We start from the raw sequence: 26,906 nt of genomic DNA, 5'->3' as shown, positions 1-26,906 counted from the left end.
ACTGAATAACAGCAGCATGCAAGAGTCATGTCTCTTTTGAAGTGGTATCCCTTTTTCTTTGTGCAAAGAATTGAGTGTAGTGCTCAAATCTTTTGCGGTGGTCTGCATGCTCCCACGACCCTAACAAACATCTCTGCAAGAAGGCCTCAACAACTTGTTTGTCTTCTATCAAAGACACCAATAACGCTTCTGGACTCCATCATTTGACCCATTGCTTTGTGTCTTCCTTCCAACCTGACACTAGAATTTTACTCTCGTTAGTTTTTTGTAACTTTGAACTTGCTTCCCATGACAGACATGGGTGTCTTTTCTCAGGCAGTTTGGTGACCTTAACAAGTATTGTGACATTCTCTCCATTGCCGAGAGGTGCTGCCAGCCTCCAAGAGTAGGATGGAGTAGGGAACAGTGTCATGCTTCTGGATTTTCTCCACCACATTCCAGGCTGACTTGGATAAGGTTCCTGCCCCACCTCATTCCTGAGAGAGAAAGAAAGTTCATTAAAAGCTTTCGGAAGACCAAAGGGTCTATGAGACCAAAATAAACCTAATATAATGATCTGGGGGGTGGAGCCACTAAGCAGGCATCAACATCCATGATGAAGACGAAAAGAAGAGTCCATAATCATGATCATGACGGCACCATTACATACAGAGAGAAATTTCTCCGAGAAGAATGTTGGAGATCACGGCCGCATCTGTGAGCCTCCATATGAGAATCAGGGTGCAGTAGACTTGGGTAGATTTGGTTAGGAGAAATGGGGACAGACAGCTGTGTATGCCCTCATCAAGGGGCTGTTTGTAGGCACCTGTGGCTGCCATATGGCAGCACCTTTTCAGCCAGCATGTGTAGGGGGCCAGATCTGGGCGGGTAAGACCCCAAATCTAACCTGACCTGGGTAGGGAGCCAGACCTGGGTGGGTAGACCCTAAATCTAACCTGGTCGGTTGTCTGGTCAGCCAGATCTGCCCTTACGATCAAATCAAACTTATCCTAGGTCATGGGTTGGCCCTAATCCTGGTCTGGTCGGCCATTTGAGACTCCCTTCAGCCTATATAAGTAGAGCCTTTGTTCTTTCGATTCCATCCCACAGAAGCCCTTTCCAATGGCAGCACAGTAGGAATGATGAGCCATCTTTGTGCCCTCAAGCAGTCCAGTGAGCAGCCCGCTTTGTCTGTAGGTTTTCCATCCCTTTGGTGGATGCTTGTAGATCACTTTAAGCAGGTTTTCCCATGTGTTGTCACCATAGTTACCAGGGAACGGCGTTCCGACATCCGGAACGTCTGGAACGCCATTCCAGGAAGCAAGCCGGAACCAAACGGCCCCAGAACGTCCCCCCCCCCCTCAAACAAAAAAAAGGCTCTTTGAAAGTTTCAAATGGGTATTTAAGAGCTTATATAGAAAATTTAAAGCTGTAAAATGTTAGTTTCTAATGTAGTTTTATGTCATATGATGACATGTCGTATATGACGTGGTGTTCCAGTTCCCGTTCCCCCTTCCCAGAATGTTCCCCTTCTGACACCCGAATTTCTGGAACGTTCCCGTTTCCTGGTAACTATGGTTGACACACATATACTTCTCTCTGCTTTAATTTCCAGATTTGTGGGTTCATTGTTCCACACTCTACAAGAGATCTGAGAGCTTTTGAGAGATCCTTCCACTGTGCAGGGAAGATGCAGCAAGCAGACTGTTATTCTAACAGATGGAGCCCTCGTAGTGCAAAAAGAGATTTCTCCCATTAAAAAACATTGCAATGCTGTTCTGTCATGAGATTACACATTATCCAAAACTTTAAGCGAAAAGCATTGCACTACATTACTCAGGATCCCTTTGATTGAGTCTTGGCTTGAGACTGCCAGGTCTCGGAGATAAGTTTTACTAGCGACCACATGATGTCCCAACTTCAGGGATCCAATGGAAAGCTTGCTTGTTGCACTTATATAGTAGGGACAGAGCACATCTCCCCCTCAGCGTAGGCCAAATCAAGACTAACCGTGAACCGGATCCTTTGTTATCTTCCAACAAAAAATGCAAATTTTTGTGATTGGAAATATTCTAGTCTTACAAAGGTATTCCTTTGTTACCTTCCAACAAGCCATCCGACCTGGCAGGTTGTTATAACACTAGCACTCTAGATGCCTCTTCCAATCACTCCCGAAATCTTTCTAGCAATGGGGCAGGCTAAGAACAGGCGTAACAAGCAGCATGTATCCTACTATCCTCAACCGCATTCAGATATGCACTTTTCCATAAATCCCACTAAAACCCCACTTAATAGGTCTTTTATCCCTATGTTACATAGATTCTCAGTTCTTAGCCTTGCAAACTCCTTCAACTTCATGGTAGAGATGTTTTCATATGTTGAAACCTCTTACACGGGTGCAGAAGCCCCAATAGTTAATTAGATCTTTGGACTTTAGAACTACAAAAATGTGAATTTGTATGACTGGATATATTCTAGTCTTACAAAGGTATATTTTCCTATCACCTGCAAATTCTTGAATTTTCGTCCAAGTGGTGATCAGCTGTTCAACTCTATCAAAATATGTTACATGGTGTAGAAGCCCCATACAGCTAAAAATTTCAATGTAGATTTTTGGACTTAATAACAACAACAATGTGAGTTGGTAAGATTGGATTTATTCTAGTCTTACAAAGATATATTGTTCTCATATATAGAAAGGTTTGTTTAGAGAAAATTCCAAAGAGTATTTTTCTAGAAAAAATGGGGGACACGTGGCTTTAATCTGAAACGTTTTAAGATCTTTCCCATCATTCCAGAAAGTAGATGAGTTGCTGTTGTGGCAGCAAATGATGAAGTTGAGTAGTTAATGCTAGTGGGACCCATTCAGGAGATATTACTCTATCATTGTTCGCTTTTAGCTCTCTGCTTCCGACAAGCATTTTTTAAACAATGGGTGACTGTATGGCTCGTTTTCCTTTCTGTTAAGGTTTTTGAGGTGAAGCCCTTGATCTAGTGATGGTCTATATATATGACTTTGACCTGATTTAGGTTTTCTGATTTCACAAGAGATGTCTTTGCAGAATGGATAAGGCGACGGATTTTTTTTACATACGAAAGGAGGATTAGAGCCTACAGTTCTCCTCAAAAGGTGCTTATTGTCAAATATAGCAAGCAATATGGATTACAATCATTGCAGTAGTGTCTATGAGTTTCAAGGTGGGCATGAACAATACACGTAATGATATTTTGTTTGTTAAAGAGTTAGTGAAGAAAATGATAAGAGTGAAAAGCCACAAGGACTCATGGGCTGGAGTAGCATTAAAGGTGGGTTGCAATGGATATGGGATAGCCTTTAACATGGCTGATTCTGCCATTCCGTTTGGAGGAGCGAGACAGTTTCAGCAATTTATAGTCTGTTTATCCGCATGAAAATAAGACTACTTGTAAACTGAGCACGATGGGTGTGTTAAAAATCATTTCCATGGACAGAAATATAAAAGATGCAATTGTGACTACTGCTACCTCATGAAGAGCATGATGTTGTGACAAGTTCTACACTTTTGGAAGCTTAGGGCTGATGCTTCATATATCTGTTTTAATAGAATATCTTGATGTGAATTGGAATAGGGAATTATCCTCCATGAAGTTGTGGCAGAAGCCTTTGGACGTGCTTTCATGATAAAGCTTAATCCGTAATGGCACTATTTGTATTACTATCAATAGAAGCTCACCTGCATGCTCATCAGAAATTGTACTTTCATTATCACTTCTTATTTTGTGTTTTGAATTCAATGGTTGCTTTGCTTCCTTGCATTTTCTGCCTCTTGTAGTGCTTTTCATATGGAATTTAATAACTCTGATAGTGTTGGTTTGATTTGAATTCATGCGTTTTACCGATTGCCTTCCCTTTTCTTGATTGTCCAGGTTTTTGAGTATTTTGCTTCCATCAAGGATTCTACAAAGCAGTATTTCATGACCCCTGGAGATTTAATGCGTGCAATAATTCCTGTCTTACCACCCTCTGAGTCCTCAGTCATTAGGGGAGGATATCTTGTCGGTGAAAGGCAGCCTGGGGAGTTACACTGTTCTCCATCGAAGTTTTTCATGTTATTTGATACAAATGCAGATGGAAGGATCTCTTTTGAAGAGTAAGTTCCTTGAATGTCAAATCAAATGTGCCATGGCTATGCTATGCTATATTTTCACATAGAAGAAATTGACAAAATTGAATGGTAGCAAGAGGGAAAGATTTTATATATGTGACTGGCAACATGCAAATGGGGTATGCAACCTTTTTGAATGGAACAAAGTGTCCAATTTTGATATGGATGTGAGAGAGAAGATTTGAACTTTGCGAAGGTATTAATTTCACTACTGGAAGTAGATGCTTGGGCATCTACATGTTTGATCACAGAAAGCAGTCAAGGAGGGCGTGAGTCAAACAACTTGGTGTGCTATAAGCAAGGATTCCTCCAGCAAACTCCTATACTTGGTTGTTAAAGAGCTAGTTTTAATATATATCATGTCTCGTTGCGTGAGTTATGTTTGCCGAAGATTAAGAGCCTCTAGGCAATAAGCACAAATGGTTTTATCATTCTTTGTTCAAGGAAACCGATGACCTTGCCTAGGATTGGAACATATCTTATATGCTTAGTTTCATTATGTGGCAGTAAGCAGGGCATAGTTGCATATTGCAAGAGTTCTGTACGTACGGAACCATATTGAACGTCCCATACGGAATGCAGGACCAGACGTATGGATTCCAATTCATTAGAAACATACCCGACGCCTAGTGGCATGCATCATGTTTTGAATTTTGAGACTTGATTCCACTATTATAATGTTACATGTGTCATGTAATATGTATAATAAATAGACTTCAAATTTAAAGTTTGGTTATAACTATCATATGGATTATGGATCAGCTAGCATGGTTTAAAGTCTTAAATCTTGCCTTTTGCTGTTCATTAAGTTAGGGTGTTGAATGGACGTATGAAGTTGCAAGTAACATGTTACATCCTATGATGTGTTGTCCTCATATGTGAGCCTTAACTATAGTCTAGGTTTAAGCAATTGCTAACAAATGTGACCATGATCCATATATGATTATGGGTGTTGTTGGCATATGATATATAACATCTTCCCTCCTGCTCTTCCTTAATACCACAAACTTTGCAAAGAGGATGTTGCAATCAACTTTGACATTTGTCATGTACGAAACTCATTCCATATGTATGTCCCTAATGTTCCGAACCACTCTGAAGTAGGGCAATTGATTTCGTTTCCATAAATTGTTAGCATGTTTCTTTTTTACAGTAACAGTAATTTACGATGGTGGGAGAGTGAGAACTCTATTCATGGCCTCTGCAATATCAATACACAACCATGGGGGTGGTCTATAATCCCAAGTGGAGTAACGTGAAAAAACAATGGACAATCCTAGGTCCGCATGAAGGCTATTGATCTTTCTTGAGCGGCTGGAGAGGTCCCAGTACATCTCTCCCATTGACTCCGAATAATGGAAATGAGATCAGCGCCAATATAGCAGCAATAGACAAAAGGGGCATATGGTGATGACAATGACAACGACCTCATTGCTGAGCTCAACCAATGCGACACGTAGAGCCTTGTGTACACGAATCCTTTTCTTGACCTGACTGAGGTGCCTTAAGTATAGATGCAAGTAGATAGTAGATCTTTATACTTCACTTACCATTCTATTTGCTTTTGTCATTTCTTTTGCACCTCCATTGGAGTATTTAGGGACTCGTCTTGTAGCTACCTAGCTACACACTGACATCAAAAGATGCACCTTGATGGTGAGTCTTTGGCCGACAATGATGCATAGATGGAGGTTGCTTTCCATGAGCAAGTGATTGTGGCATCTACTAGTGGCACATAAATACCTTCTCGTCCGATGTCCCTTGCATCATTAGATGCACACGTCCAATGTTTTAGGCACTATCCTTGATGCTACAAGGCACTCTTCTACAGATGGACAGCAGCTTGGTGAGCGTATCAGCCAACAATTGGGCTTATTCGTGTGGAGATTGGGGAGTAGATCTTCCAATAGCTTTAGGTAACCATTGCACTTTAGCACAAGGGTAGAAAGCCTACACTATACCATGGGGATCATTTTAAGAAAGAAAGAAAGTTTATTAAAGTCCCTCAGCCCCTCTCCTTTCAGCCCTCTGCCTCACTCCTCCCCGCAGCCCCTCTCCCTCAGCCCTCAGCCTCTCTCCTCCCCTTCTCCCTCAACCCCTCTCCTTTCAGCCCTCCCCCCCCGGCCCCCCTTTTTCCTAGCCTCTTCTACTCTCTCTTAGCTTCACCCTCTGCCTTCATCCTCTTCTCTCTCCTAACAGTTTTCTTAGTCGGACGGAGCTCAACAGTGTTAGAGTTAGCCTTTCCATCCCGATTGACGATGGCTTTGCCTTCGGCCAATCCTCGCCCACTTCCACCGGCTGCGAAAACCACCGTCCACACCAATGCAAATGCAAAAAATGCAGAATTTTAGTTTTAAATCCTAAGTACAACATAGTCATGTCATGTCGGTAGTCGACTATCTCATGATCATGATCATCATCATCATCACAATCAAGACATCATGGTGGATGAGGCAATGGGGGCATGAAATCAGCGATAGAGTGCTGTCGGCCACTCAAAAGTGCATCCCTGGCATGTCTCTTGGTCATGGCTCTGCGTCTAACTAGGGCTACTGTGACCCTCGTCGGTCGAGACCCGACTCTAAACATGGAGGAGATGTCCCCAAGTGTGATGTGTGCGTCAACCCTCTGTTTGAGTTGTCGGGTCACAGGATCCGGGTCACGGTCATGTTGAGGCCTCATCTCGTGGGTGTCCATGTGATCTGGCTGGATAAACTGCGTGATGGAGCTTTGAGAGGGATCAGCCAAGAAAAAAGGTCCGCTCCTGTCTCCGTGCTTGAAGTATCCTCTCGCAGTGTCTGAGTGCCTTATGAACGAAACCTGCCAAACATTGATGGTCTGGGTAGGAGATGAATGAGGCCAAAAACCCATAGCTGTCTGTGAAGAGGCAGTGGAAACGTTCGCGGATCTCATAGTAAACAGGACACCTAAAGATGAAGTGCTCCTCTGTCTCAACCTCCTGCATGTCACACAAAGTGCATAGCCGCCTCTCCCTGGGTAGTCGCTCTGCTCTGCCGCTCTCGATACGAAGTCTATGTGAAGAGACCCGAAACTGCCCAAGTGAGATCTTGAGTGAGTGGGGCAAGTAAATCTGAGTGTACCCTAGTGGGTCAATGAAACTCTCCACTGTGATATGTAAGAAGTGATCTTTGTAGAAGCCCAGCTTCATTGGAAGATCACTCGGGCCCAACCAGGTCCGGAATGTGTGTAGCTGTAATAGATCCTCACGAATAACCTGGTTGACCTTGTGTGATAGGAGGGGAGAAAACGGAGCATCCATGCTGTATTGGAATGGAGGTAGTTTGCTGTCCATGTGGAGCGACGGATTTTTTGTATCAAGAGATGGTCGGCCTACTGGCACACATCTTTCCTTGAGCATGCTGATGGGTTTGCCCATGAGCACTATTACTCGCTAGTAATGATGCTTGCTGAGGTGATAGATTCATGCGGTAATTAGTAGAGTGGGAGAGAGCCTATTCCTCCCAACCTTTTGACTACCAATTTCCTCAACATCGTGTCTTTGGTAGGACCACACAACCAAGAATTCATGCCCCTATCTCACAACATTGGGCACTGTCACGATTTGTGACGTATTCCTTTCTCTATATCTAGACTTATGGATGGTTTGATGAATGGACACTTGTGGAAGGGTATGCCCTTTCGACGGGACACTTCCTATGAGGCACAACCCTTCACAAGAGACATTCTATGGAAGAGACACTTCTATTGTAATGTACCCTCTCATCAAGGGTCACACCCTTCACAAGGGGTACACACCTCTTCATGCACATACACTTTGGAGTACACACCTTTTCATGTGTGACTCTTCACTCTCTATATAAGAGAGGCCCAATTGTATGGATGACACACTACAGCTACGTTACAGACACTCAAGCAATACAATTATTCCTTGTTAAATACAAATATTCCTTGTTCTCTGCTATTTCAGTCTCCTTTCAGTTCCTTATCACATTTCTAAACATAGTAAATCTAGGATTTCTTACAGTGGTATCATAGCAATATTCGCTTCTGCCTATAGGAAATGCCCTCCACCTTCTAGTGCCTATCTGATACATCTCTTTCCGCTAGAAGGATATCTGTGCACATTGTGCTTGGAAGAGATGGAGAGAATGAGCGTAAAAATTTTTAGCGCCAACCCTGCCTAAAGTCATCAATGGCCTCTCCATCTCCCACACATCACGAGTTGATGTGAATGGACACGACAAAAATCGTGTCTTTTCATGTGCTTGGGCTGTCCCAAAACCAAGGGACGCACCTTTTCCACCATCGGACACACCTTTTGATGAAGAGTTTTGACTCCTCACCCAAGGGACACACCCCATCGTGGAAAAAAGGACACACCTCTTCATGTGGGGACACCCCTTTTAAAAACAGGGACACACCCCTTCATGAAAAGGTACACTTATTCCAAGGGTCACACCCCTTCGAATAGGCACACCTTTTGGCACCAAGCACCTTATAAAAAGGGTACCTAGAGGGGCTAAAAAGGAAAACCCAGCCCCATACCTTAGGTCTTATCCTAGACTACCCACGGGTTAATTAAACCCACATTAATTTTTGGCAACCACCCAACCTAGGCAGCCACAAACAAAAAAGGGACGATCCATTTTGACGCCCGTACGGATTTCTGACACGCAGGCTCACCTCCCTTGACCGTACGGATTCTGGTCACGCAGGATCCGCCATGTCTCCACGCCATATGCAGCCCCCCCCTCGCCAGTTTGCTGCTCTAGGTTCCTGCCAGTCCCTGCTAGCCTGCCAGCGCTAGATCAGCGCCAGTTTCCATGCCCATGCTGCCGCGAATCAGCCCTTGGAAGCCTGCAGCCTGTTTCGCCAGCCCTCTATCGTGATCCAGCCTGCAGCCTTGGAAGCCTCTATCGTGATCCACCATTGGTAGCTGCAGCATACGCAGCCTGCCCCCCCCTTTTTTCGCCACCATACCTGCCTTTGCTCAGCAGCGGTTCAGCCCTCTATCGCGATGCAGACAGCGTGTGAAAAGCGCCCTATTGCTACCTTCCAATCCTGACCAGCCAGGCCGACATCTGCTCCTCGCACCCCACAGGCACTTTTTCTCTGAAATCAACGCAGGAAATCTGCCTTTTCTGCACCCAGCCTCTGCCAACGCCTCTGTTTGTCTCAAAAGTCTACCCGGCACCTATTTCTGGTGCACACATCCACGTGGACTTGCAAGGACAGCAAGCAAGGACAGCAACATGGACCTCCGGACAGAGATCTGCAGGCCTTTTCTACGCAACAAGTTGGCAGATTAAATCAATGCCAGGTGGATTCTTTCCATTCTACTTCTAAGGATTCTCTTTCATATTGTCATTTGACGCTTATTATCAAATTACAGCAAATGAAAGACGCTTCCTTAAAGCATGGAAACCCCTGGTAATTCACCCGTCCCTTCAAGGACACCTCAGGCATCATCTACCACACAATATCGTGTTCAGATTGCACAACCAGCCCATTTCGGAGCTTTGGCATCGTGGGTCTTTTGTGTCACATGCCCTCCTAGTGATTTGGACCACATCCTATACCTTCTGCGTGAGGCACCTCAGTTACATTACTTCCTCAGCACAGTCCAGGTTGTGTTCCACGAGACACGAAGATACCTAGAACCCGATATTCCTCACGAGTTTGCTGTCCATCTTTGGAGAGACTGTTACCCCTCAGCTTCAGCATTTCCAGGGTAGTCTCCACCTCCTTCAGCTCCCAGATATCCTCCTATACAGGTTGTACCTTCCCCAAGACAGTGTTTACACTCTGAAGGCAATCCTCCTCCTGGATATCCTCCACTTCCGATAGCAGCTCCTTATCCCTTCTCAGATCCGTGGACTCTGCAACCTACTCTTGTACTCTCACGAGCGGTAACACCCATTTCGGCATCACCAGTGTTACCTCAGACAGAACCTCCTTTACCAGATTTCCACGGGTGGTTCCATCTTGCCTCGCCTGCCCCCTCCAACATGAGCAACCTCAGGGAGCAGCCCGAATCTTCTTCCAGGAATGGTACAAACTAGAGCGCAAGTTCATGTTTTTCTCATGGGGACCTCAGATATGTCGCAATGCTTGCGTGCAGCCTCTCCAGAGATCAGCGACTCAAGTCCAAAAAGACCCCTGAAGTCAACATACAAGGCGAAACAGTATTGCAACTTTAAATTTCCCAGCTTCAGAACAGCATCTCCGACTTGGTCCAGAAAGTTCAACAACTCCAAGTATTACGCTCACTTTTCTATCCTTACTGTTCCGTCGAATTACAAGCAATATAATATCACAGGCGATGGCATCATAAATTTCCTCCTGGGCTCTCTTGTAGATTGCATGCACACAAAGATACGTAACTTTATTTCCTTCATGCCTATCCACAAGCCCTCAGTTCCCTAGATGGTTTCCCCTGCCACATGCCATCATTTTAGACCGTTAGCTTGGTACACCATTTACCCCTCTCTTGGGACACAATTAAAACATTTGCCCCTTGGCATTTTTACACATTTAGGTGCACCTAGGCCTTAGCACTCAGAACCACCTAGTCGATGCCAATACACCCTCACCTAGGACCTTGGCAGTTACTTCCCTTGACCATTTTATTTACGCATATAAAATATTACAAAAGTCGGTCATCTAAGAGAAAATGCCCACCGATCTTTCCGAGGTCATGCTATCTCGGCTAGAGCATAAGCATCAGCGTCCTCGATGATGAAATCTGGGAAGACTCTCCGTAACTGATATACGGATTCCCAGGTAGCTTCTGATAGAGGTAGACCATGCCATGCAACCAACACTGTGGGTATCTCCCGATTGCGTACTTGCATTGTTCCTCGGTCCAGGATTCTTGTTGGTTTGCGTCTTGCATTATCCTCTATCTCCTGAAACAAAACAACACCTACACTGGGTGCACCTTACACCCCGGTGGCAATTCTAATTTATAGGCTACCTTATCTATTCTTTTTAGAATTAACCATGGCCCGCAATATCGAGGTGATAACTTAGCACACTCTCCTACAGTCAAAGACTTAAAGTGCGAAGGAACTCTGAGAAAAACTTTTTCTTCTTCTTAAATTCTCTAGTGGATCAGTTTACATCCGCATACGCCTTAGCTCTATCCATAGCTTGGTGGATGTTTGCTCTTGCAAGTGCTAGCATCTCCCACATCTGAACCACAAAGTTTGCGGCACTAGGCACTTTCTGAGGTAGTCCAACTATAGCTGGATTCGCTGGTCTATAACCATAGTTCAGCTCAAACAGAGTGAACCCTGTAGAAGAATGTTTTCTATCATTGTAGGCAAACTCCAACAATGGCAACCACTTGTCTCATGTATGTTGCCTCAATGACACATATGCTCTAAGCATATCCTCTAAAATTTGGTTGATTCTTACCATCTGACCATTCGTTTCTGGATGATCCTCACTACTCATTCCCAACTCAGTCCTTAGTGTCTCAAATACCGCAGTCCAAAAATGACCGGTAAATTTGACATCTCTGTCTAACACTATGGATTTGGGTAATCCATGCAGACGAAATATATGTCTAATAAACAAATCTGCCACTTGTGGGACACTAAGACATTCTCTAGTTGGAATGAAGTGAGCCATCTTGGTAAGACGATCAATCACCACAAGGATAGAATCATATCCACCTTGTGTCGTAGGCATCCCTACAATAAAGTCCATGGAAATGCTCTCCCACTCACTCAGTGGTATCTCCAAGGGCTATAAAAGGCCGGATGGCTTCACCCGCTCTACCTTACTTACTCGACACGAAAAACAACGTGTCACATATTCATGAATATGCTTTTTCATCTTTGGCCAAAAGAAATCTCGCTTCACGAGATCATATGTCTTCTCGACTCCTGGATGTTCCGCACATGGGCTATCATGGCACTGTCGAATGACTCTTTGCCTGAGATCATTCTGATTAGGTACTACTACCTTGCCATTTCTTTTTAGCATACCATCCCTTATGGCATATCTTGCATAAGTTTGGCCTTTTTGGGATGCCAGGTCATCCTTTTTTCCGGGTTTTAACATACGAGCCTTAGGCCATAGGCTCTGGACGAACTCGTCCACCTTTTGAGTTTCTCTAATCTCGGTCATTAGAGTACTCTCTAACACCGTGAAACTCATGTTATGCATAATGCGTGACAACGCATCAACAACTTTATTATCCTTCCCTCTTTGGTACCGAATCGTCAAATTAAACTCCTGCATGAGTTCTACTCACCTAGCTTGGCGGCCTCTCAAGTCAAGTTGTTTAAAAAAATGTTTCAGAGTATCATGATCAACATCCACATAAAACTCTGATCCATACAAATAATGTCTCCATGTTTTCAAAGCATGGACAACAACATATAACTCTAATTCATGAGTTGGCCAATTTCGTTGAGAGGGAGAAAGCTTCTTGCCACTTGCATCGGTTTCAAGGAACAACGGTTTCTGGGGATCAACTATTTTTAACACCGGTCCTGTGACCACAGCTTGTTTTATGGTGTTAAAACTTTCCTGTTGATTCTGTCTCCATATAAAAGGTACTTTATGTGAGGTCAGATCAGTCAATGGTGATACTATTTCGGAATATCCTTTGATATGCCTTCGATAAAATTGAACAAATCCCAAGAATGATCGCAAAGCGGTCAAACTTTGAGGGATTGGCCAGGTCAGTATCGCAGCCGCTTTCTTTGGATCCATTTCTATCCCCTCTGGAGTAATTATGAATCCTAAATATTCAAGCCTAACTATACACATTATAGTTTTCTTCTTATTTACATAAAGACTGGCTTTCCTCAAAGTACTGAACACTATTCTTAAGTGTTCGTGATGCTCAGTAATACTTTTACTGAATACCAGAATATCGTCAATAAAATGTACTACAAACTTTCTAATATACGGACGTTGTAAATCATTCATAAGCATGACGAATGTAGCTGGAGCATTGGTAAGTTCAAAGGGCATTACCAAAAACTGATAATGACGAAACCTGCTTCTGAAAGCGGTTTTATGCACATCCTCGGCTCTAATACGGATCTGATGGTAGCCACACTTAAGATCTATCTTACTGAAAATTACGGCCCCATGCAATGCATCTGGCAAATCATCGATCCGAGGCATCGGATACCTGTGCTTAATAGTGATATTATTCAATGCTCTGTAATCTATACAGAGGCGAAAAGTATCATCTTTCTTCCTCTTTAATATCACTGGCGAAGCAAAAGGTGAAAAACTGGGTTGAATCTGCCTCAGCTTGAGGTATTCTTCCAGTTGTCTTCGCACCTCAGCTTCTTTTGTAAAGCTTAATCTAAAGGGAGGTCTATTTATAGGTTTTGCCCCCGGGATAAGCTCAATTTTATGTTGAACATTCCGCTCTGGAGGTAACCCATAAGGTAACTCATTCCTAAAACAATCAGAGAACTTCTCCGATATCTCTTTAGCCAACTCGGCCATTTTCCCATCTTGGGTAGCCTCAGTGCTAGCCGATGCATCATCAATCGACTCTACTGGTGCTATACACAGACATAGAAACTCTTTCAGAGTCTTTCGAATTTCCATGGCTGAAATCAATGGTCCTCGAGGTAAATCCTTTTCACCTCGCAAAACATATTCTATCCCGTTCATCTTGAACTGGTAAATATGCTTTTTTCAATCAATGGCTGGATTTTTTAAAAAATGCCAAGCCATGCCTAGGGCTATATCTGCGTGAACAAGCCTGGTCAACTCAAAGTCCAGCTTCTCAACGTAGTCCTGAATTTGAAGTTCCAACTGGGTGACTCTTTGGTCCCATACTTCAGTTGAACTTCCGTCCGCCATCCTGACCGTATAAGCATAGTCAAATGGACTAGTTTTCAACTTGAGCCTCTTAATAAGCTTCGAGTTAATTACATTGTGCGTTAACGCTGAGTCAAACAATACAATCACATCATGATTGGCTACTTGTCCTTTCATTTTAATCAACTCGGGCTCATCGAAAACCATATACCCTGTTGCTGCGGGCCTTGAAAGGATGTTATCGGGTGCACCGCTTACTAACCTAGTAACAGACACACTTAATAACACAGGTACTAACCTCTGAGAAGGTCCCGCCAATCGCATCTGCATATGTTCCACATTGGGACTCTCCTGCATTTTCGCGTCGCATTCAGATATCATCATATTGGCCGTGCGATGGTCTTTGTTTAGTGGACAATCTTTCCACTGATGTTGCTGAAGGTAGCCGAAGCACAATCCTTCTTTTCTAGCTTTCTCTTTTTGCTCAGGGGTCAACGAGGACTTTGACCATGCTCGGGCTGCCATTGGAGTTACTTTTCTTTTCACCCCAATGGTGGTACTTGTCTTTGCTTGTCCCTCAACCGGCTTCACCTACTTGGTTTAGCCACTTGGCTGCGAGACACTTGTCTTTGAAGTCCATTTCCTCTGAAATCCCCCTCTTCTCGGGTACTCATGCTGAGTCCCTGCCTGCACAAACCCACTAGGTCTGCCTCTGGCATTCTCGTAGTTCAGGGCTACTGCAATAGATTCATCTAATGTAGTCACATATTTAGCCCGAACTGTTATAATTATTGCTATAATTTAGCAGTGACCAATGTAATGTAATAAGTAGGTTAGGGGCACTTTTCCCTCACTTTTTCCCTGGACCACAGTTAGTTCACTAACTATGGTTAGTGAAGTGATAAGGTTTTGTCACTTAGACAAAACCCATCACTCTATTTAGTTGTATTACACTCATCTATTTGCAATTAAGCTTTCAGCTCTTACGCTCTTACTCTTGTTCTCTCATTTGCTCTCTATCTCCAATTCTCACATTTGGTATCAGAGCGGGTTCTTCTTGCTCTTGCTCCTGCTGCACATTCGCCTCCAGCTCCAGCCCAATAGTTCCCTGCTCCAATCGCTCGTTGTCTGTACAGATCGTCCATACGATCTATACAGACTGATTTCGTACAGTCCCGCATTGTACATGCGTTGCCTTCCGTATTGTCCCGTACAGCTCACACGTGCGCCGTTACAGCTCCCAGCTCGTCGACAGTGTCGTACAGATCCCGGATTGTACGTACAAACGGTCGTATAGCTTTGTACACAGGCGTCGTATAGCTTACATCCTCGTACGTACTTGCATCTACGTACTTGCATCGTACTATTTGTTCTGTTGGTGGTATCTTTGCGGTACAGTTTCGTACCCGTACCAGCTTGTCGATAGCCCCGTACAGATCTGTACTATCAGCCTGCATCAGCCGTACACTTCGTCGTTGTCGCCAGCCGTACATCGTCGACTGTACCGCACGTGTGGCACCGTACACCTGCAGTTAGCTTCAAGCATCTTCCGTACACTTCTGTACAAACTGCCGTACAGTTTGAAGGTGGGCTTGGAAATTCGCATTTATGCAGGACTTTTGAGCAGGGTTCTACTTGCAAGGTTCATTTGTAGGCGCATTCTTTGCATATAGCCATTGTTTGGCTCAGTTTTGTGGGAGCATAGTTGGATTTTTTGGGCAAACATTGCAGTAAATCTGCAAGTGTTGAAGAAATTTGGGGCTTTTGTAAAAATTTTGGCACACATTGCAAGCAAATTGCAAAGATTGGCCAAGAAATTGGGGCTTTTGCAGGAGATTAACTATTTGGGTGAAATTTGGCTCAATTTCAACTCCAAATTTGGGGCTTTTGTTCAAAAATTGCAGATTTGGGGCTTTAAGTAAATTTGCCCCTTTCTGGTTGCAATTTCAAGCCACAAAGCGGGGCTTTTGTGTTGGGAGAGCAATTTGACAGATTTCAGTTCACACTGCCTTTTTTGTGAGTGCTTTGAAGCGCTTTTGGCAGGTTTTGGGAGAGATTGGATGCTCTGGCAGATTTTTGACAGAGACATTACGGAGATTTGAGTTGCATTTTTAGCCAGTGTTTGGCTGTGTTTTTTGGGATTTGTGCACTCCATTCCCAGCAAGGGAATTCAGATTTGCATTTGCTGTATTTTCTTTCTCAGACATGGCCCAGCAAAATCAGAATGATTTCGGTTTCAGTGGTCACAAGAGGACAAGCTGGATGGTACCAACTACTCCCTTTGGAGTTTTATGGTACGCAATATTCTAATTTCTCGTAATTTATGGGACTATGTAAGTGGGGATGAGTTCCGGCCAGCAAATGTGGCACCTAATACCCCTCCCCAACAAGGAGGCGGCAGAGGTCGTGCACAGGGTACAGCTGCAGCACAAGTTATTGGTGCAGTTATACCTACCACTCCAGAGCAGAAGAGATGGGATTCACGTGATGCTTTAGCTTTGTCGTGTATTTCTCTTTCAGTGAAAAGATTCATCATTCCGCATATCCGGTCGTGTAAGACCTCAAAGGTAGCATGGGATATTTTGGAGAGCATGTATGCAGCTCGGAATGATGCCAGGGTGTCTTTTGTGAAAAGAGAATTGTCTCGTACACATATGGAAGAGGGTGATTCCATGTCAGTGCACCTCACAAAGCTACAGGATTTACGAGAGCAGTTGCTGAATATTGATGAGATCATTCCTGATTCAGAGATGATTACCACTACTCTGAATTCTTTTCCTGAGTCTTCTCTCAGCTTTCATACCTCGCTGAATTTGTCGATGAGGGGGGGTGCAAATCCTCTCACTTTTCACGAGTTGATAGGACTTCTGCTGCAGGAAGAGCAGACCAGGAAAAACATGGCTTCACGAGCAGGTGAACATGCCATGCTCTCAAAATTCAAGCCTAAAGCAAAGGGACAGGCAAAGACTTCAGCAAATCAGCCTTCCAGTGGTTTAGGACAACCTTCTCAAAAGGCTAAAGGTGATGCAGGTAAACCCAAGAAGAAGGGAATATGTCATTACTGCAAAAAGCTAGGTCACTACATTGGAGAATGCAAGAAAAGGCTTGCAAAAGAAAAGAAAAACAGCTCTGGTATGGCTGTCTCAGATTCAGCTCCCCATGCATCTGACAATGAGCAAGCTACAGCCAACTTTGTGGAGCACAACTATGCCTTCTTGTCTTGTATTTCAGACTCTCAGTTGGCTGCTTGGGATAGTACAGCCACTTGTAATGATGACACTTATGCCTTTTTGACATGTAGTTATGATTCTTCCAACGATGAGTCAACGAGACACATAATACATGGTATTTTGACAGCGGTGCCTCAAAGCATAACACTTCTAGGAAGTGTCTCTTCACATCTCTGCATCCACCACCTGTTGGTAAAAAGGTCACATGTGCCAACAACAACTCCTATTCAGTTCGTGGTACAGGAGAAGTTGAACTTACAGCCATTGATGGCTCAACATTCAGAATTTTTGATGTCTTGGATGTGCCCGGTATCACAAAAAATCTACTTTCAGTGTCCACTCTTAACAGAGCTGGATTTCAGGTCATTTTTAAAGATGACAAGTGTGCAGTCCATGATAGAGAGCATGACTATGCCTTGAGATTGTCTGGCACTTTGTTGCGTGGTCTTTTTCAGCTTGACATGTATGAGAAAAGACCAGCACATGCTCTTGCAGTTTCCACTCCTACTGCGGCTATGCAGAATGCGGAGTTATGGCACACGAGATATGGACACATGCATTATGGCAGCTTGATGACGCTTCAAAAACATGCCATGGTTGATGCATTGCCACCTTTTGAAACACCTCCTCCACATGCCTGTGAAGGGTGCATTCTTGGTAAAATGCACAGATCTCCTTTAAAGAAGGATGGATCAGTCAAGCTGTTCGAAAATTACAGCTTATACATAGTGATGTCTGTGGTCCCATGAGGACTCCATTGGGTGGTCATCTTTACTTTGTCACTTTTATAAATGACTACTCCAACTACACTTGGGTTTATGGGCTGAAATGCAAATCAGAAGTGTTTATGGTCTTCAAACACTTTGCAGCCATGGTTGAAAATGAATTCGGACTCAAGATACAGACATTACGCACAGATAGAGGAGGGGAGTACTTGTCTGCAGATTTTGATGCTTTTTTGAAAGACAAGGGCATTGTACACCAGCTTACAGTGAGGCTAACTCCTCAGCAAAATGGGAAAGTTGAGAGAAAAAATCGTACTCTTATGGAGATGGATAGATGTATGCTTAAAAGCAAAAAATTGCCTCACAAATTTTGGCTTGAAGGTCTCATGTGTGCCAATTATGTTTTGAATCGGGCGCACCCACAAAAGCTTTGAGGACCAGGACTCCCTATGAAGTGTGGCAAGGGAGAAAGCCTTCTGTGGATCGTTTCCGTGTCTTTGGATGCCTTGCTTATGCTCATGTGCCTGTTGAATTTGGGCATAAGTTGTCTGATAAGGCAATCAAATGTATTTTTGTTGGGTACAGTGCAGAGAGCAAGGGCTACCGTCTCTACAATCCTGCCACACGCAAGATCATTGTCTGTAGAGATGTAATATTTTCAGAGAATTCAGCTCACACTCAAGCTGAATTTGATATGCCTTCTTCTTCCGGTGATGTCTTTGAGGGGTTACTACCCATTGCCTTGGGTTCCCCTGCTGATATCTCTGATGAAAATCAGAATTTTCAGATACCTCCACATGCTCCGATTCAGCCACAGGATGTCATACCACCTCCACAAGCCGTGGAAGAGGTTGTTCAGCAAGAAATTGCAGATATACATGCAGCAAAATCGGCTGCTACAGACTCTTTGGGAGAGTAAAATTGATGCTTCATTACCTGGCAGAACTCGGAGTGCAGTAAGGCATGGGGGAGGTGCTCTTTCAGTTGAATCAGCTTATGTAGGTACTCTTCTTGATGAGGAGGACCCTAAGACATTTAAAGAGGCACAGGATAATGTGCATTGGATGAATGCCATGCACGATGAGTTACAATCCATTCAGAAAAATCAGACATGGGAAGTTGTCGATTTGCCACCAGGTAAACATGCCATAGGTACACGGTGGGTTTTCAAAGTTAAAAGAAAGCCCGATGGCACCATTGACAGGTACAAGGCAAGGCTGGTCGCAAAAGGATATGCTCAGAAAAAGGGCATAGACTATGAGGAGACTTTTGCTCCTACATCCAGAATGACAACCATCCGGTCAGTTATTGCAATGGCTGCAAATTTTTAGTGGAATGTTCATCAGTTGGACATAAAAACAGCCTTCCTTAATGGAGACTTGTTGGAAGAGGTTTATGTCAAACAACCTCCAGGCTTTGAAATTTCAGGAAATGCACTTCAAGTATGCAAGCTGAATAAAGCTTTGTATGGGCTGAAACAGGCGCCACGTGCATGGTATGCAAAGATTCATGCCTTTCTGACCAGCAAGGGGCTGCACAACAGTCCAACTGAAAGCACCCTCTACATCAAGAAGGATGGGGGGGATATTTTAGTCATCATTCTTTATGTAGATGACTCACTGCTCATAGGGTCAAATGAAGATAATATTGCAGATTTTAAAGCTGAATTGCAGACCACTTTTGACATGTTAGATTTGGGGTTGCTACACTTTTATTTGGGGATCCAGTTCACTCAAGAGCAAAGTGGCATCGGTATGTCTCTAAGTATGTGCAAAAACTCTTGGACAGATTCAACATGCAGGATTGTAAGCCCATAGTTACTCCCATGGAGCCGGGGCTGAAGCTTACAATGCATGAAGCAGGTGAATCATTTGATGTCACACTCTACAATCAGGCTGTTGGATGCCTCATTTATCTCTGCAATACACGACCTGACATTCAGTTTGCAGTTTCTCAGGTGAGCAGATATATGCACAGCCCAAAGACTATGCATTGGCAGGCTGTAAATCGCATTTTCCGTTATTTGCGAGGTACCAAGTCGTTTGGCTTGATGTTTCCCAGGGGGGGTGACTTGCAGATGCATGCCTACAGTGACTCAGATTGGGCTGGAGATTATGACACTAGGCAGGCCACAAGTGGCAATCGTTTCTTTTTGGGGAAAGCTTGTATTTCTTGGTTGAGCAAGAAATAATCTATAGTGGCTACCTCTTCGCGTGAAGCTGAGTACAGGGCAGCTTTCACAACGACAGTTGAATGTGTTTAGCTGCGTCGTTTATTTGCTGATCTTCATCTTTCATTGGAGGGTCCTTCTCCAATTCTCACTGATAGTCAGAGTGCTACTGCAGTGGCAAAGAATCCTGTGTTTCATGCTCGCACGAAGCACATTGAGGTTCACTATCATTACGTCAGAGAGAAGTTGCATGCAGGAGAGATCAGCATGATCATTGTGTCAATACATGACAATGTTGCAGACATTTTCACCAAAGCACTTCCACGTGAAAAGTTTGAGGCATTTCGCAGTGCCTTGAACTTATCTCCTTTTGGTGATTGATCTTTTCCTTGTACATGACATTGGCACTGCAGGGGGTGTTAGAATTATTGCTATAATTTAGCAGTGACCAATGTAATGTAATAAGTAGGTTAGGGGCACTTTTCCCTCACTTAGAGGTTTTTTCCCCTAACCACAGTTAGTTCACTGACTATGGTTAGTGAAGTGATAAGGTTTTGTCACTTAGACAAAACCCATCACTCTATTTAGTTGTATTACACTCATCTATTTGCAACTAAGCTTTCAGCTCTTACGCTTGTGCTCTTGTTCTCTCATTTGCTCTCTATCTCCAATTCTCACACGAACTTCCATTTTAATCTTGTCGTTCAGTCCATAGATATAGTCTTTCAACTGAACCGACATAGGGAGAGGGTCTGCTATTTTCATAACACATTCCCTGAACTTGTCAGTGTACTCTGCCACCGACAAATTCCTTTGGCGAAGGTTTCTATAAGCATCCCAAGCTCGGGACTCTTCGTCAAGTGGAAGAAAGTGTTTCTTAAATTCAGCCTTAAACCCTTCCCAAGTGGTAGGGGCAACCCGATCTTTCTGTTGTTTGATCCACCACCTATCCGCTGCCTCAATAAACAGGTGAGTGGTCTCGCGGATTTTCTTTAGATCAGATCTGATTTCACAAATGGCGAAGGCTTCTTCCCACTTGTGTAACCAAACCTCGATCACATCAGAACTGCGCTCGGTCATCTGACCAACGTACTTTTTCGGTCTATAGTTGGTAATATTAGGTACCTTGACCTTCGCACGTTTGGACGAGTGTATACTGGGCTCTGGCTCTGCTGGAGCTTTGCCCTTTTCATTTCTAGATGGTCTAGCCGACAAGGCTTGCACCATCTCTCTAATTTCATTTTGACCAGCGTTCACTTGAAGCTGCTGGTTCATGATCTGTTGTAAAGCATCTTCTAGTACAGAAATCCTACCCACCAGAGTAGGTGTTGTGTGATGGGACATTTCTTGCGTAGATTGCGCTCTAGATGCACCAAGATTTACCCTGGAATCCTGTCCCTCTGCCTCCATTGTTTCAAAAGGCAAAATATATATATATTTTTCACTTCAGATTCCCCTTTTGCTGTACAGAAATAATAAACTGCAAATTGAAAAGTTGTATAGAAGGAAAAAGATGATGCTCCTTGGAATAAATCGTCGGAGACTATGCTGAGACCCAAAAAATCACCCGTCACCCCTCCTGATGAACCGAGGGCTTGTTGACGCGCAAGGCTTCGAGCTAGGCAGCTGCCAGCCTCGAGTGATTACCTCTGCCGATCAAATTTTTCTGTGCAGCCCAACGTTAAGGATCCCTTACGAACCCAAAAAAAAAAAGGAGATCGTTTATCGCGTCGAAGGACCTCCTCGTAACGTAATTGTCTATCGCCTCTGTCCACGTCGTCTTAGGAATTCCGTCAACGGCTCAGCCGCTCCATTAACAGAAGCAGCTCTCTGCACACCTCAATGTAGATGTTATTGCCTCAACGATCTACTAGATGGAAGGAAGACGTCGTCACCTGTTCACGGGAACCCGACGCTCCTGCGACAGAATCAGCCCGCTCTATTCCGCCCAGGGCAGCCTTTATTACATTAGAACGGGCGCAGCCACCCGGCATAGATGGCGAAGGTGACGGCGATCCTCCCCTTGCGGCACCTCTTCCTCCGTCTCCAGATGTAGTCAGCACTCGAATAGTGATATCGCTTCGGATCCCTCCGCCGCGTCCGGCTTCTTACGTCTTTCGATGGCCGTCCGTGCCACCCTGCGCTTCCTTCAGGCCACACAGCATCGCTGTTTCCACCCTTTCCTGATCTCTTTCTGTCGCTTTGATACCAAATATTACGCTCACTTTTCTATCCTTACTGTTCCGTCGAATTACAGGCAATATAATATCATAGGCGATGGCATCATAAATTTCCTCCCAGCCTCTCTTGTGGATTGCATGCGCACAAAGATACGTAACTTTATTTCCTTCATGCCTATCCACAAGCCCTCAGTTCCCTAGATGGTTTCCCTTGCCACATGTCATCATTTTAGACCTTTAGCTTGGTACACCATTTACCCCTCTCTTGGGGCACAATTAAAACATTTGCCCCTTGGCATTTTTACACATTTAGGTGCACCTAGGCCTTAGCACTCAGAACCACCTAGTCGATGCCAATACACCCTCACCTAGGACCTTGGCAGTTACTTCCCTTGACCATTTTATTTACGCACATAAAATATTACAAAAGTCGGTCATCTAAGAGAAAATGCCCACCGATCTTTTCGAGGTCATGCTATCTCGGCTAGAGCATAACACCAAGATTCTCGTAGTACCACACATACATAGGATGACGTGACACAACTAGATGACTATGCAGATTCATTCCCACCAGAGGTAGAAAACACTGAACTCTGTGCCCTCTTCCGTTTACTCCAAGCTTCCAAAACTAAAAGACTTGACATTAAACTTTCGGAAGCCTACATTGGTTAACGAAATCGCCGAACAATTGACCAATGGCTCGCAAAATTGCGCATGTACTTTGATACTGTTGACCTCACTGAAGGCAAAAAGATTGCCTTGGTAGCCTCCCTCCTCAAGGATACAGCTTTCCTATGGTGACAAAGACGCTTAAAAAACGGTAAAAGTGTGTTAACTTGGGAACGTTTTGAACACGTGCTCTGTAAGCCATTCATACCTACCGATGCGGACTTCCAAGTACGTTCAAAACTTCGACAGTTGGAGCAAACAGGCTCCCTGTCTTTCTACATCTCTCAGTTCACCACATTGGTGCTGGAGATTGATGGTTTAACTGATGATGATCGCCTTCATGCTTTCATCTCAGTCCTAAATCCCTCGTTACGCATGATGTGCTTAAAGCAAACATCACCACCACAGTTGGTGCTATTGCATACGCAGAGCGCATAACAGATTTTCAAAACACAGGGAAGCAGAGTGCTAATCGAACACAGAACTCTACTATGGCCTCTTGAATACCTCAACCAACCTTCTTTCCAGCCCTACCTGGATATTTTTCCACAAGAATTGCCAAAGCAGTTACTACCTCGACGACCAGTGGATCACCCAATCGAACTTATTCCCGGCAGTAATCCACCGTCGAAACCTCCTTATCGGGTTTCTTACACTCAAAATGAAGAAATCCAAAGACAGGTCACCGAACTACTCGACAAAGGTCACATTCGGCCCAGTCGCAGCCCTCTCAGATCTCCTGTACTACTTGTGGAAAAAAAGAATAAGTCAATGCGTCTTTGCATCGACTACCGAGCCCTCAACAAGCTCACTATAAAAAACAAGTATCCATTGCCTTGCATCGATGACCTCTTCGATCAACTTCTACACGCAACACAATTCTCAAAGATTGATCTTCGTTCAGGTTATCTGTGCTCCCTTATTGAGATCAGCCCTCTTTCTCTTCTCATTGAACCAGCCATCGTGGCTAGTCGTGGTCCCCATCCGCCTATGAGTCTCAATGAGTTGAGTAGTATAGCCCAACAGGTTCATGTTCATGAAGGTAACCATACTGATTTCCCATGAACCAGGGCCTCCACCCGAAGGAAGATGCTATGCAAACCTTCAAGTTTCTGTAAGTAACGGTAAGTCACCTAGTGTCTCTCCATCAAGAGGAAGAAAACGACATCGCAGCCCATCCCCTTTGAGGCATAAGAGGAAGAGACGACCAGCTGAATCAAGAATCAAGCTTGGAGATAAGCTGTTCAAGCTCAACAAATACAAAGGCGAAGATCAGCCTGAAGTTTTGTGAAACATAGCTTCTACTAAGGCTGCTAACAGTGACTAGTTTTAGGGAAACTATGAAACTGTATAGCAGAAATGGCAGCATAGGGAAGTGGAGGGAAAAGGATAGGTCACTCTTTAGTGAAAGAGGGCACGGAATTTAGCAGCTCCCATATGGCCGGCTAGCTTGGAAATTGGAGCCCTTCTTGAAGTTCTTGCATGTGTAGCGAATAGGTTGATGCTTAGAAAGTACCAACATTCATAGAATGAAATGTGATTGCATCAGTGTTGAATGCCCTAAAAGTACAGCTGAGGCACCTTTAGATGACTACTATCCTACTATTACAATCCCCTCCTACTTTTAAAAGATTTTGTCCGATACAAGTAATACATTGGCCATGTTGAGCCCTCCTCTGATAAGCCTTTCCACTTGATGCAGTAGTCGACCAAACCCTTATTTCTGAGAATTTTGTCTCTATAGCCCAATATCTTTTCTTGTATGTACTCTATTTACCCAGATTCATCCATAGGAGACAATTCTGCTGCAATTGGAATATCTGCTCCCACATGCTTTTTAAGCAAGGATGCATGGAATACATCATGAATCTGGATGTCTTTTTTAGAGTTTTGTAAGGGCCGTTAAATATGTGAGCCATATTGGTATTGGTGTTCCGTTTCAGTGGGGCATACTTATACGTGTGCAATCTGAGATATAACCACTTTCCCTCCTTAAATTCACCAAGCCTTCTTTTCTGGTCAATTGGAATATCTGCTCCCACATGCTTTTTAAGCAAGGATGCATGGAATACATCATGAATCTGGATGTCTTTTTTAGAGTTTTGTAAGGGCCGTTAAATATGTGAGCCATATTGGTATTGGTGTTCCGTTTCAGTGGGGCATACCTATACGTGTGCAATCTGAGATATAACCACTTTCCCTCCTTAAATTCACCAAGCCTTCTTTTCTGGTCAGCATACTCCTTCATTTGAGATTGTGCCTTGACAAGATTATCTTTGGCAAACTGTAAAATGGCTTGTATTCTGTCCACTTCATCTCATGCATGTTGATTAAGAAGTCTCGAATTGTAGAAGGTAACTGAACCTGACATCCATAAGAAGCCTCAAATGTAGAGTTAAAACAGAATTCTGCCAGGCACAACCATCTATCCCAGGACTTCTGTGTTTTAAAGCAAAAGCGTTTCAAATACTCTTTCTTCCACGAACCACTCTTTAACTTTGCATCCCTGTCACTTACTATCTCCTGTGGGAGACCATGCTACCTGAATATGCTCTCCATGAATTGGTTGGCCACTTGTGAGGAGGTATAATTGGTTTAGGTAGGAATAAAGTGGCCTGTCTTGGTCATCCTTTCCACAACCACAAAAATGCTTTCCAGTAATGAAATTCATGCTGATGTGTGTCCACTTACCCTGAGGAATAGTAAGGGGTGTAAGAGACCTGCGGGATGAATGTTTTCAGTTCTGTTTTGCTGACAATGCTCACAGCTCTTGACATAATTCACTACATCCTTCTTTAAGCCTTTCCAATAGAAAGTCTTTTTCACCTTCTCATAACTCTTTCCCAGCCCCTGCCATTTCTTAAAGGAGGAATGAGGAACCAAATAAACTCTATCCAACTACCATATGAGTCTATTCTTCAAGACACACTATGGGTAACATGTGGGTCCTGAAGGGCCATAAAAATAGCAGCAGACTCATGATGTTCCCAATACTCTTCTTGGATATCATGAATCCAATCCTTAATAGATAGTGGAGACTGCATGGCATTGACATGACTACAATCTAGATAGAGCATCAGCTACCAGATTCTCTTTCTTTCTTTTCTATTATTCAATATTAAAGTCATAGCCTTGTTCAAATTCCAAGCACCTTTGTCTAGGAGTGAGAGTACTTTGCGATAAGAAATACCTCAATGACCTATGGTCTGTCCTTACCTTAAAGTGGCTACTATACAAGTAGTGATGCCATTTCTTGATAGCATGTATGAGAGCAAGCATCTCCTTATCATGGGTTGGGAATATATACTCCTTATCACTCAATCTCCTGCTCTCATAAGCAATTACTCCATGGCCTGTCTCTATTAGAAATGGTCTTGAAAATTTTGGACATGTCAAGATTGGGGCTGTCTTAAGGGCTTTCTTGAGATCATTGAAGGCTGATTGAGCAAAAGGGTCCCATACAAAAGCTCCTTTCTTGAGCAAATGAGCAAGTGGAGCTGCTCTTTTCTCATAATGGTTGATGCGTCTTCTGTAAAAATGATGTCAAACCAAGAAATTCTCTTAACTGAGTGAGTGTTGAAGGGATTGGCCACTGTTGAATCACTTGTACTTTGGAAGGATCCAGTGAAATACCTTCAGGAGTGATAACGTGGCCTAGGTACACCACCTTTTGCACCATAAAAGAACACTTGGAGGGCTTGGCATAAAGTTAAGAACCTCCAATACTTTGGCTATGTGCTGCAGATGCTCCTCTGTCCTGTATACGAGGATATCATCAAAGAATACCAACACAAACTTGGAGAGGTTAAGGCCCAAGGATTAAGTTCATCAAATATTGGAAGGTAGCAGAGGCATTAGTGAGCCCAAAAGGCATAACTTTGAACTCATAATGCTCTCTTTCTGTCCTATTCATCACCATCACCCTCCTTAATTCTTATTTGGTGGTGCCCTGACTTGAGGTCTATCTTAGAGTAGTATTTAGGTCCCTTCGGTTCATCCAACATCCACCCTAGGGATTGAGCTCC

General features: G+C 43.8%; 1 protein-coding gene across 4 annotated transcripts in view; it reads left to right on the top strand.

Annotated features, from left to right (window-relative positions):
- Positions 1–26,906, top strand: part of LOC147903875 (calcium uptake protein, mitochondrial-like) — a 54,602-nt gene that overhangs the window by 8,529 nt on the left and 19,167 nt on the right. For 3 of the 4 annotated variants that reach the window (XM_087401842.1, XM_087401833.1, XM_087401825.1), the window contains exons 2-3: positions 3,042–3,109; positions 3,886–4,109. In XM_087401842.1, coding sequence (XP_087257968.1) covers positions 3,042–3,109; positions 3,886–4,109 — 292 coding nt within the window. Of the gene's footprint in view, positions 1–3,041; positions 3,178–3,885; positions 4,110–26,906 lie in introns of those variants that run through there. The other variant, XM_087401849.1, reaches the window with a different exon arrangement.

The sequence above is a fragment of the Dipteris shenzhenensis genome, chromosome 3 (assembly GCF_047967505.1).
Source record: "Dipteris shenzhenensis isolate YYH24624 ecotype China chromosome 3, Dip_SZ_1.0, whole genome shotgun sequence".
NCBI lineage: Eukaryota > Viridiplantae > Streptophyta > Polypodiopsida > Gleicheniales > Dipteridaceae > Dipteris > Dipteris shenzhenensis.
This window is presented reverse-complemented; position numbering and strand designations above follow the sequence as displayed.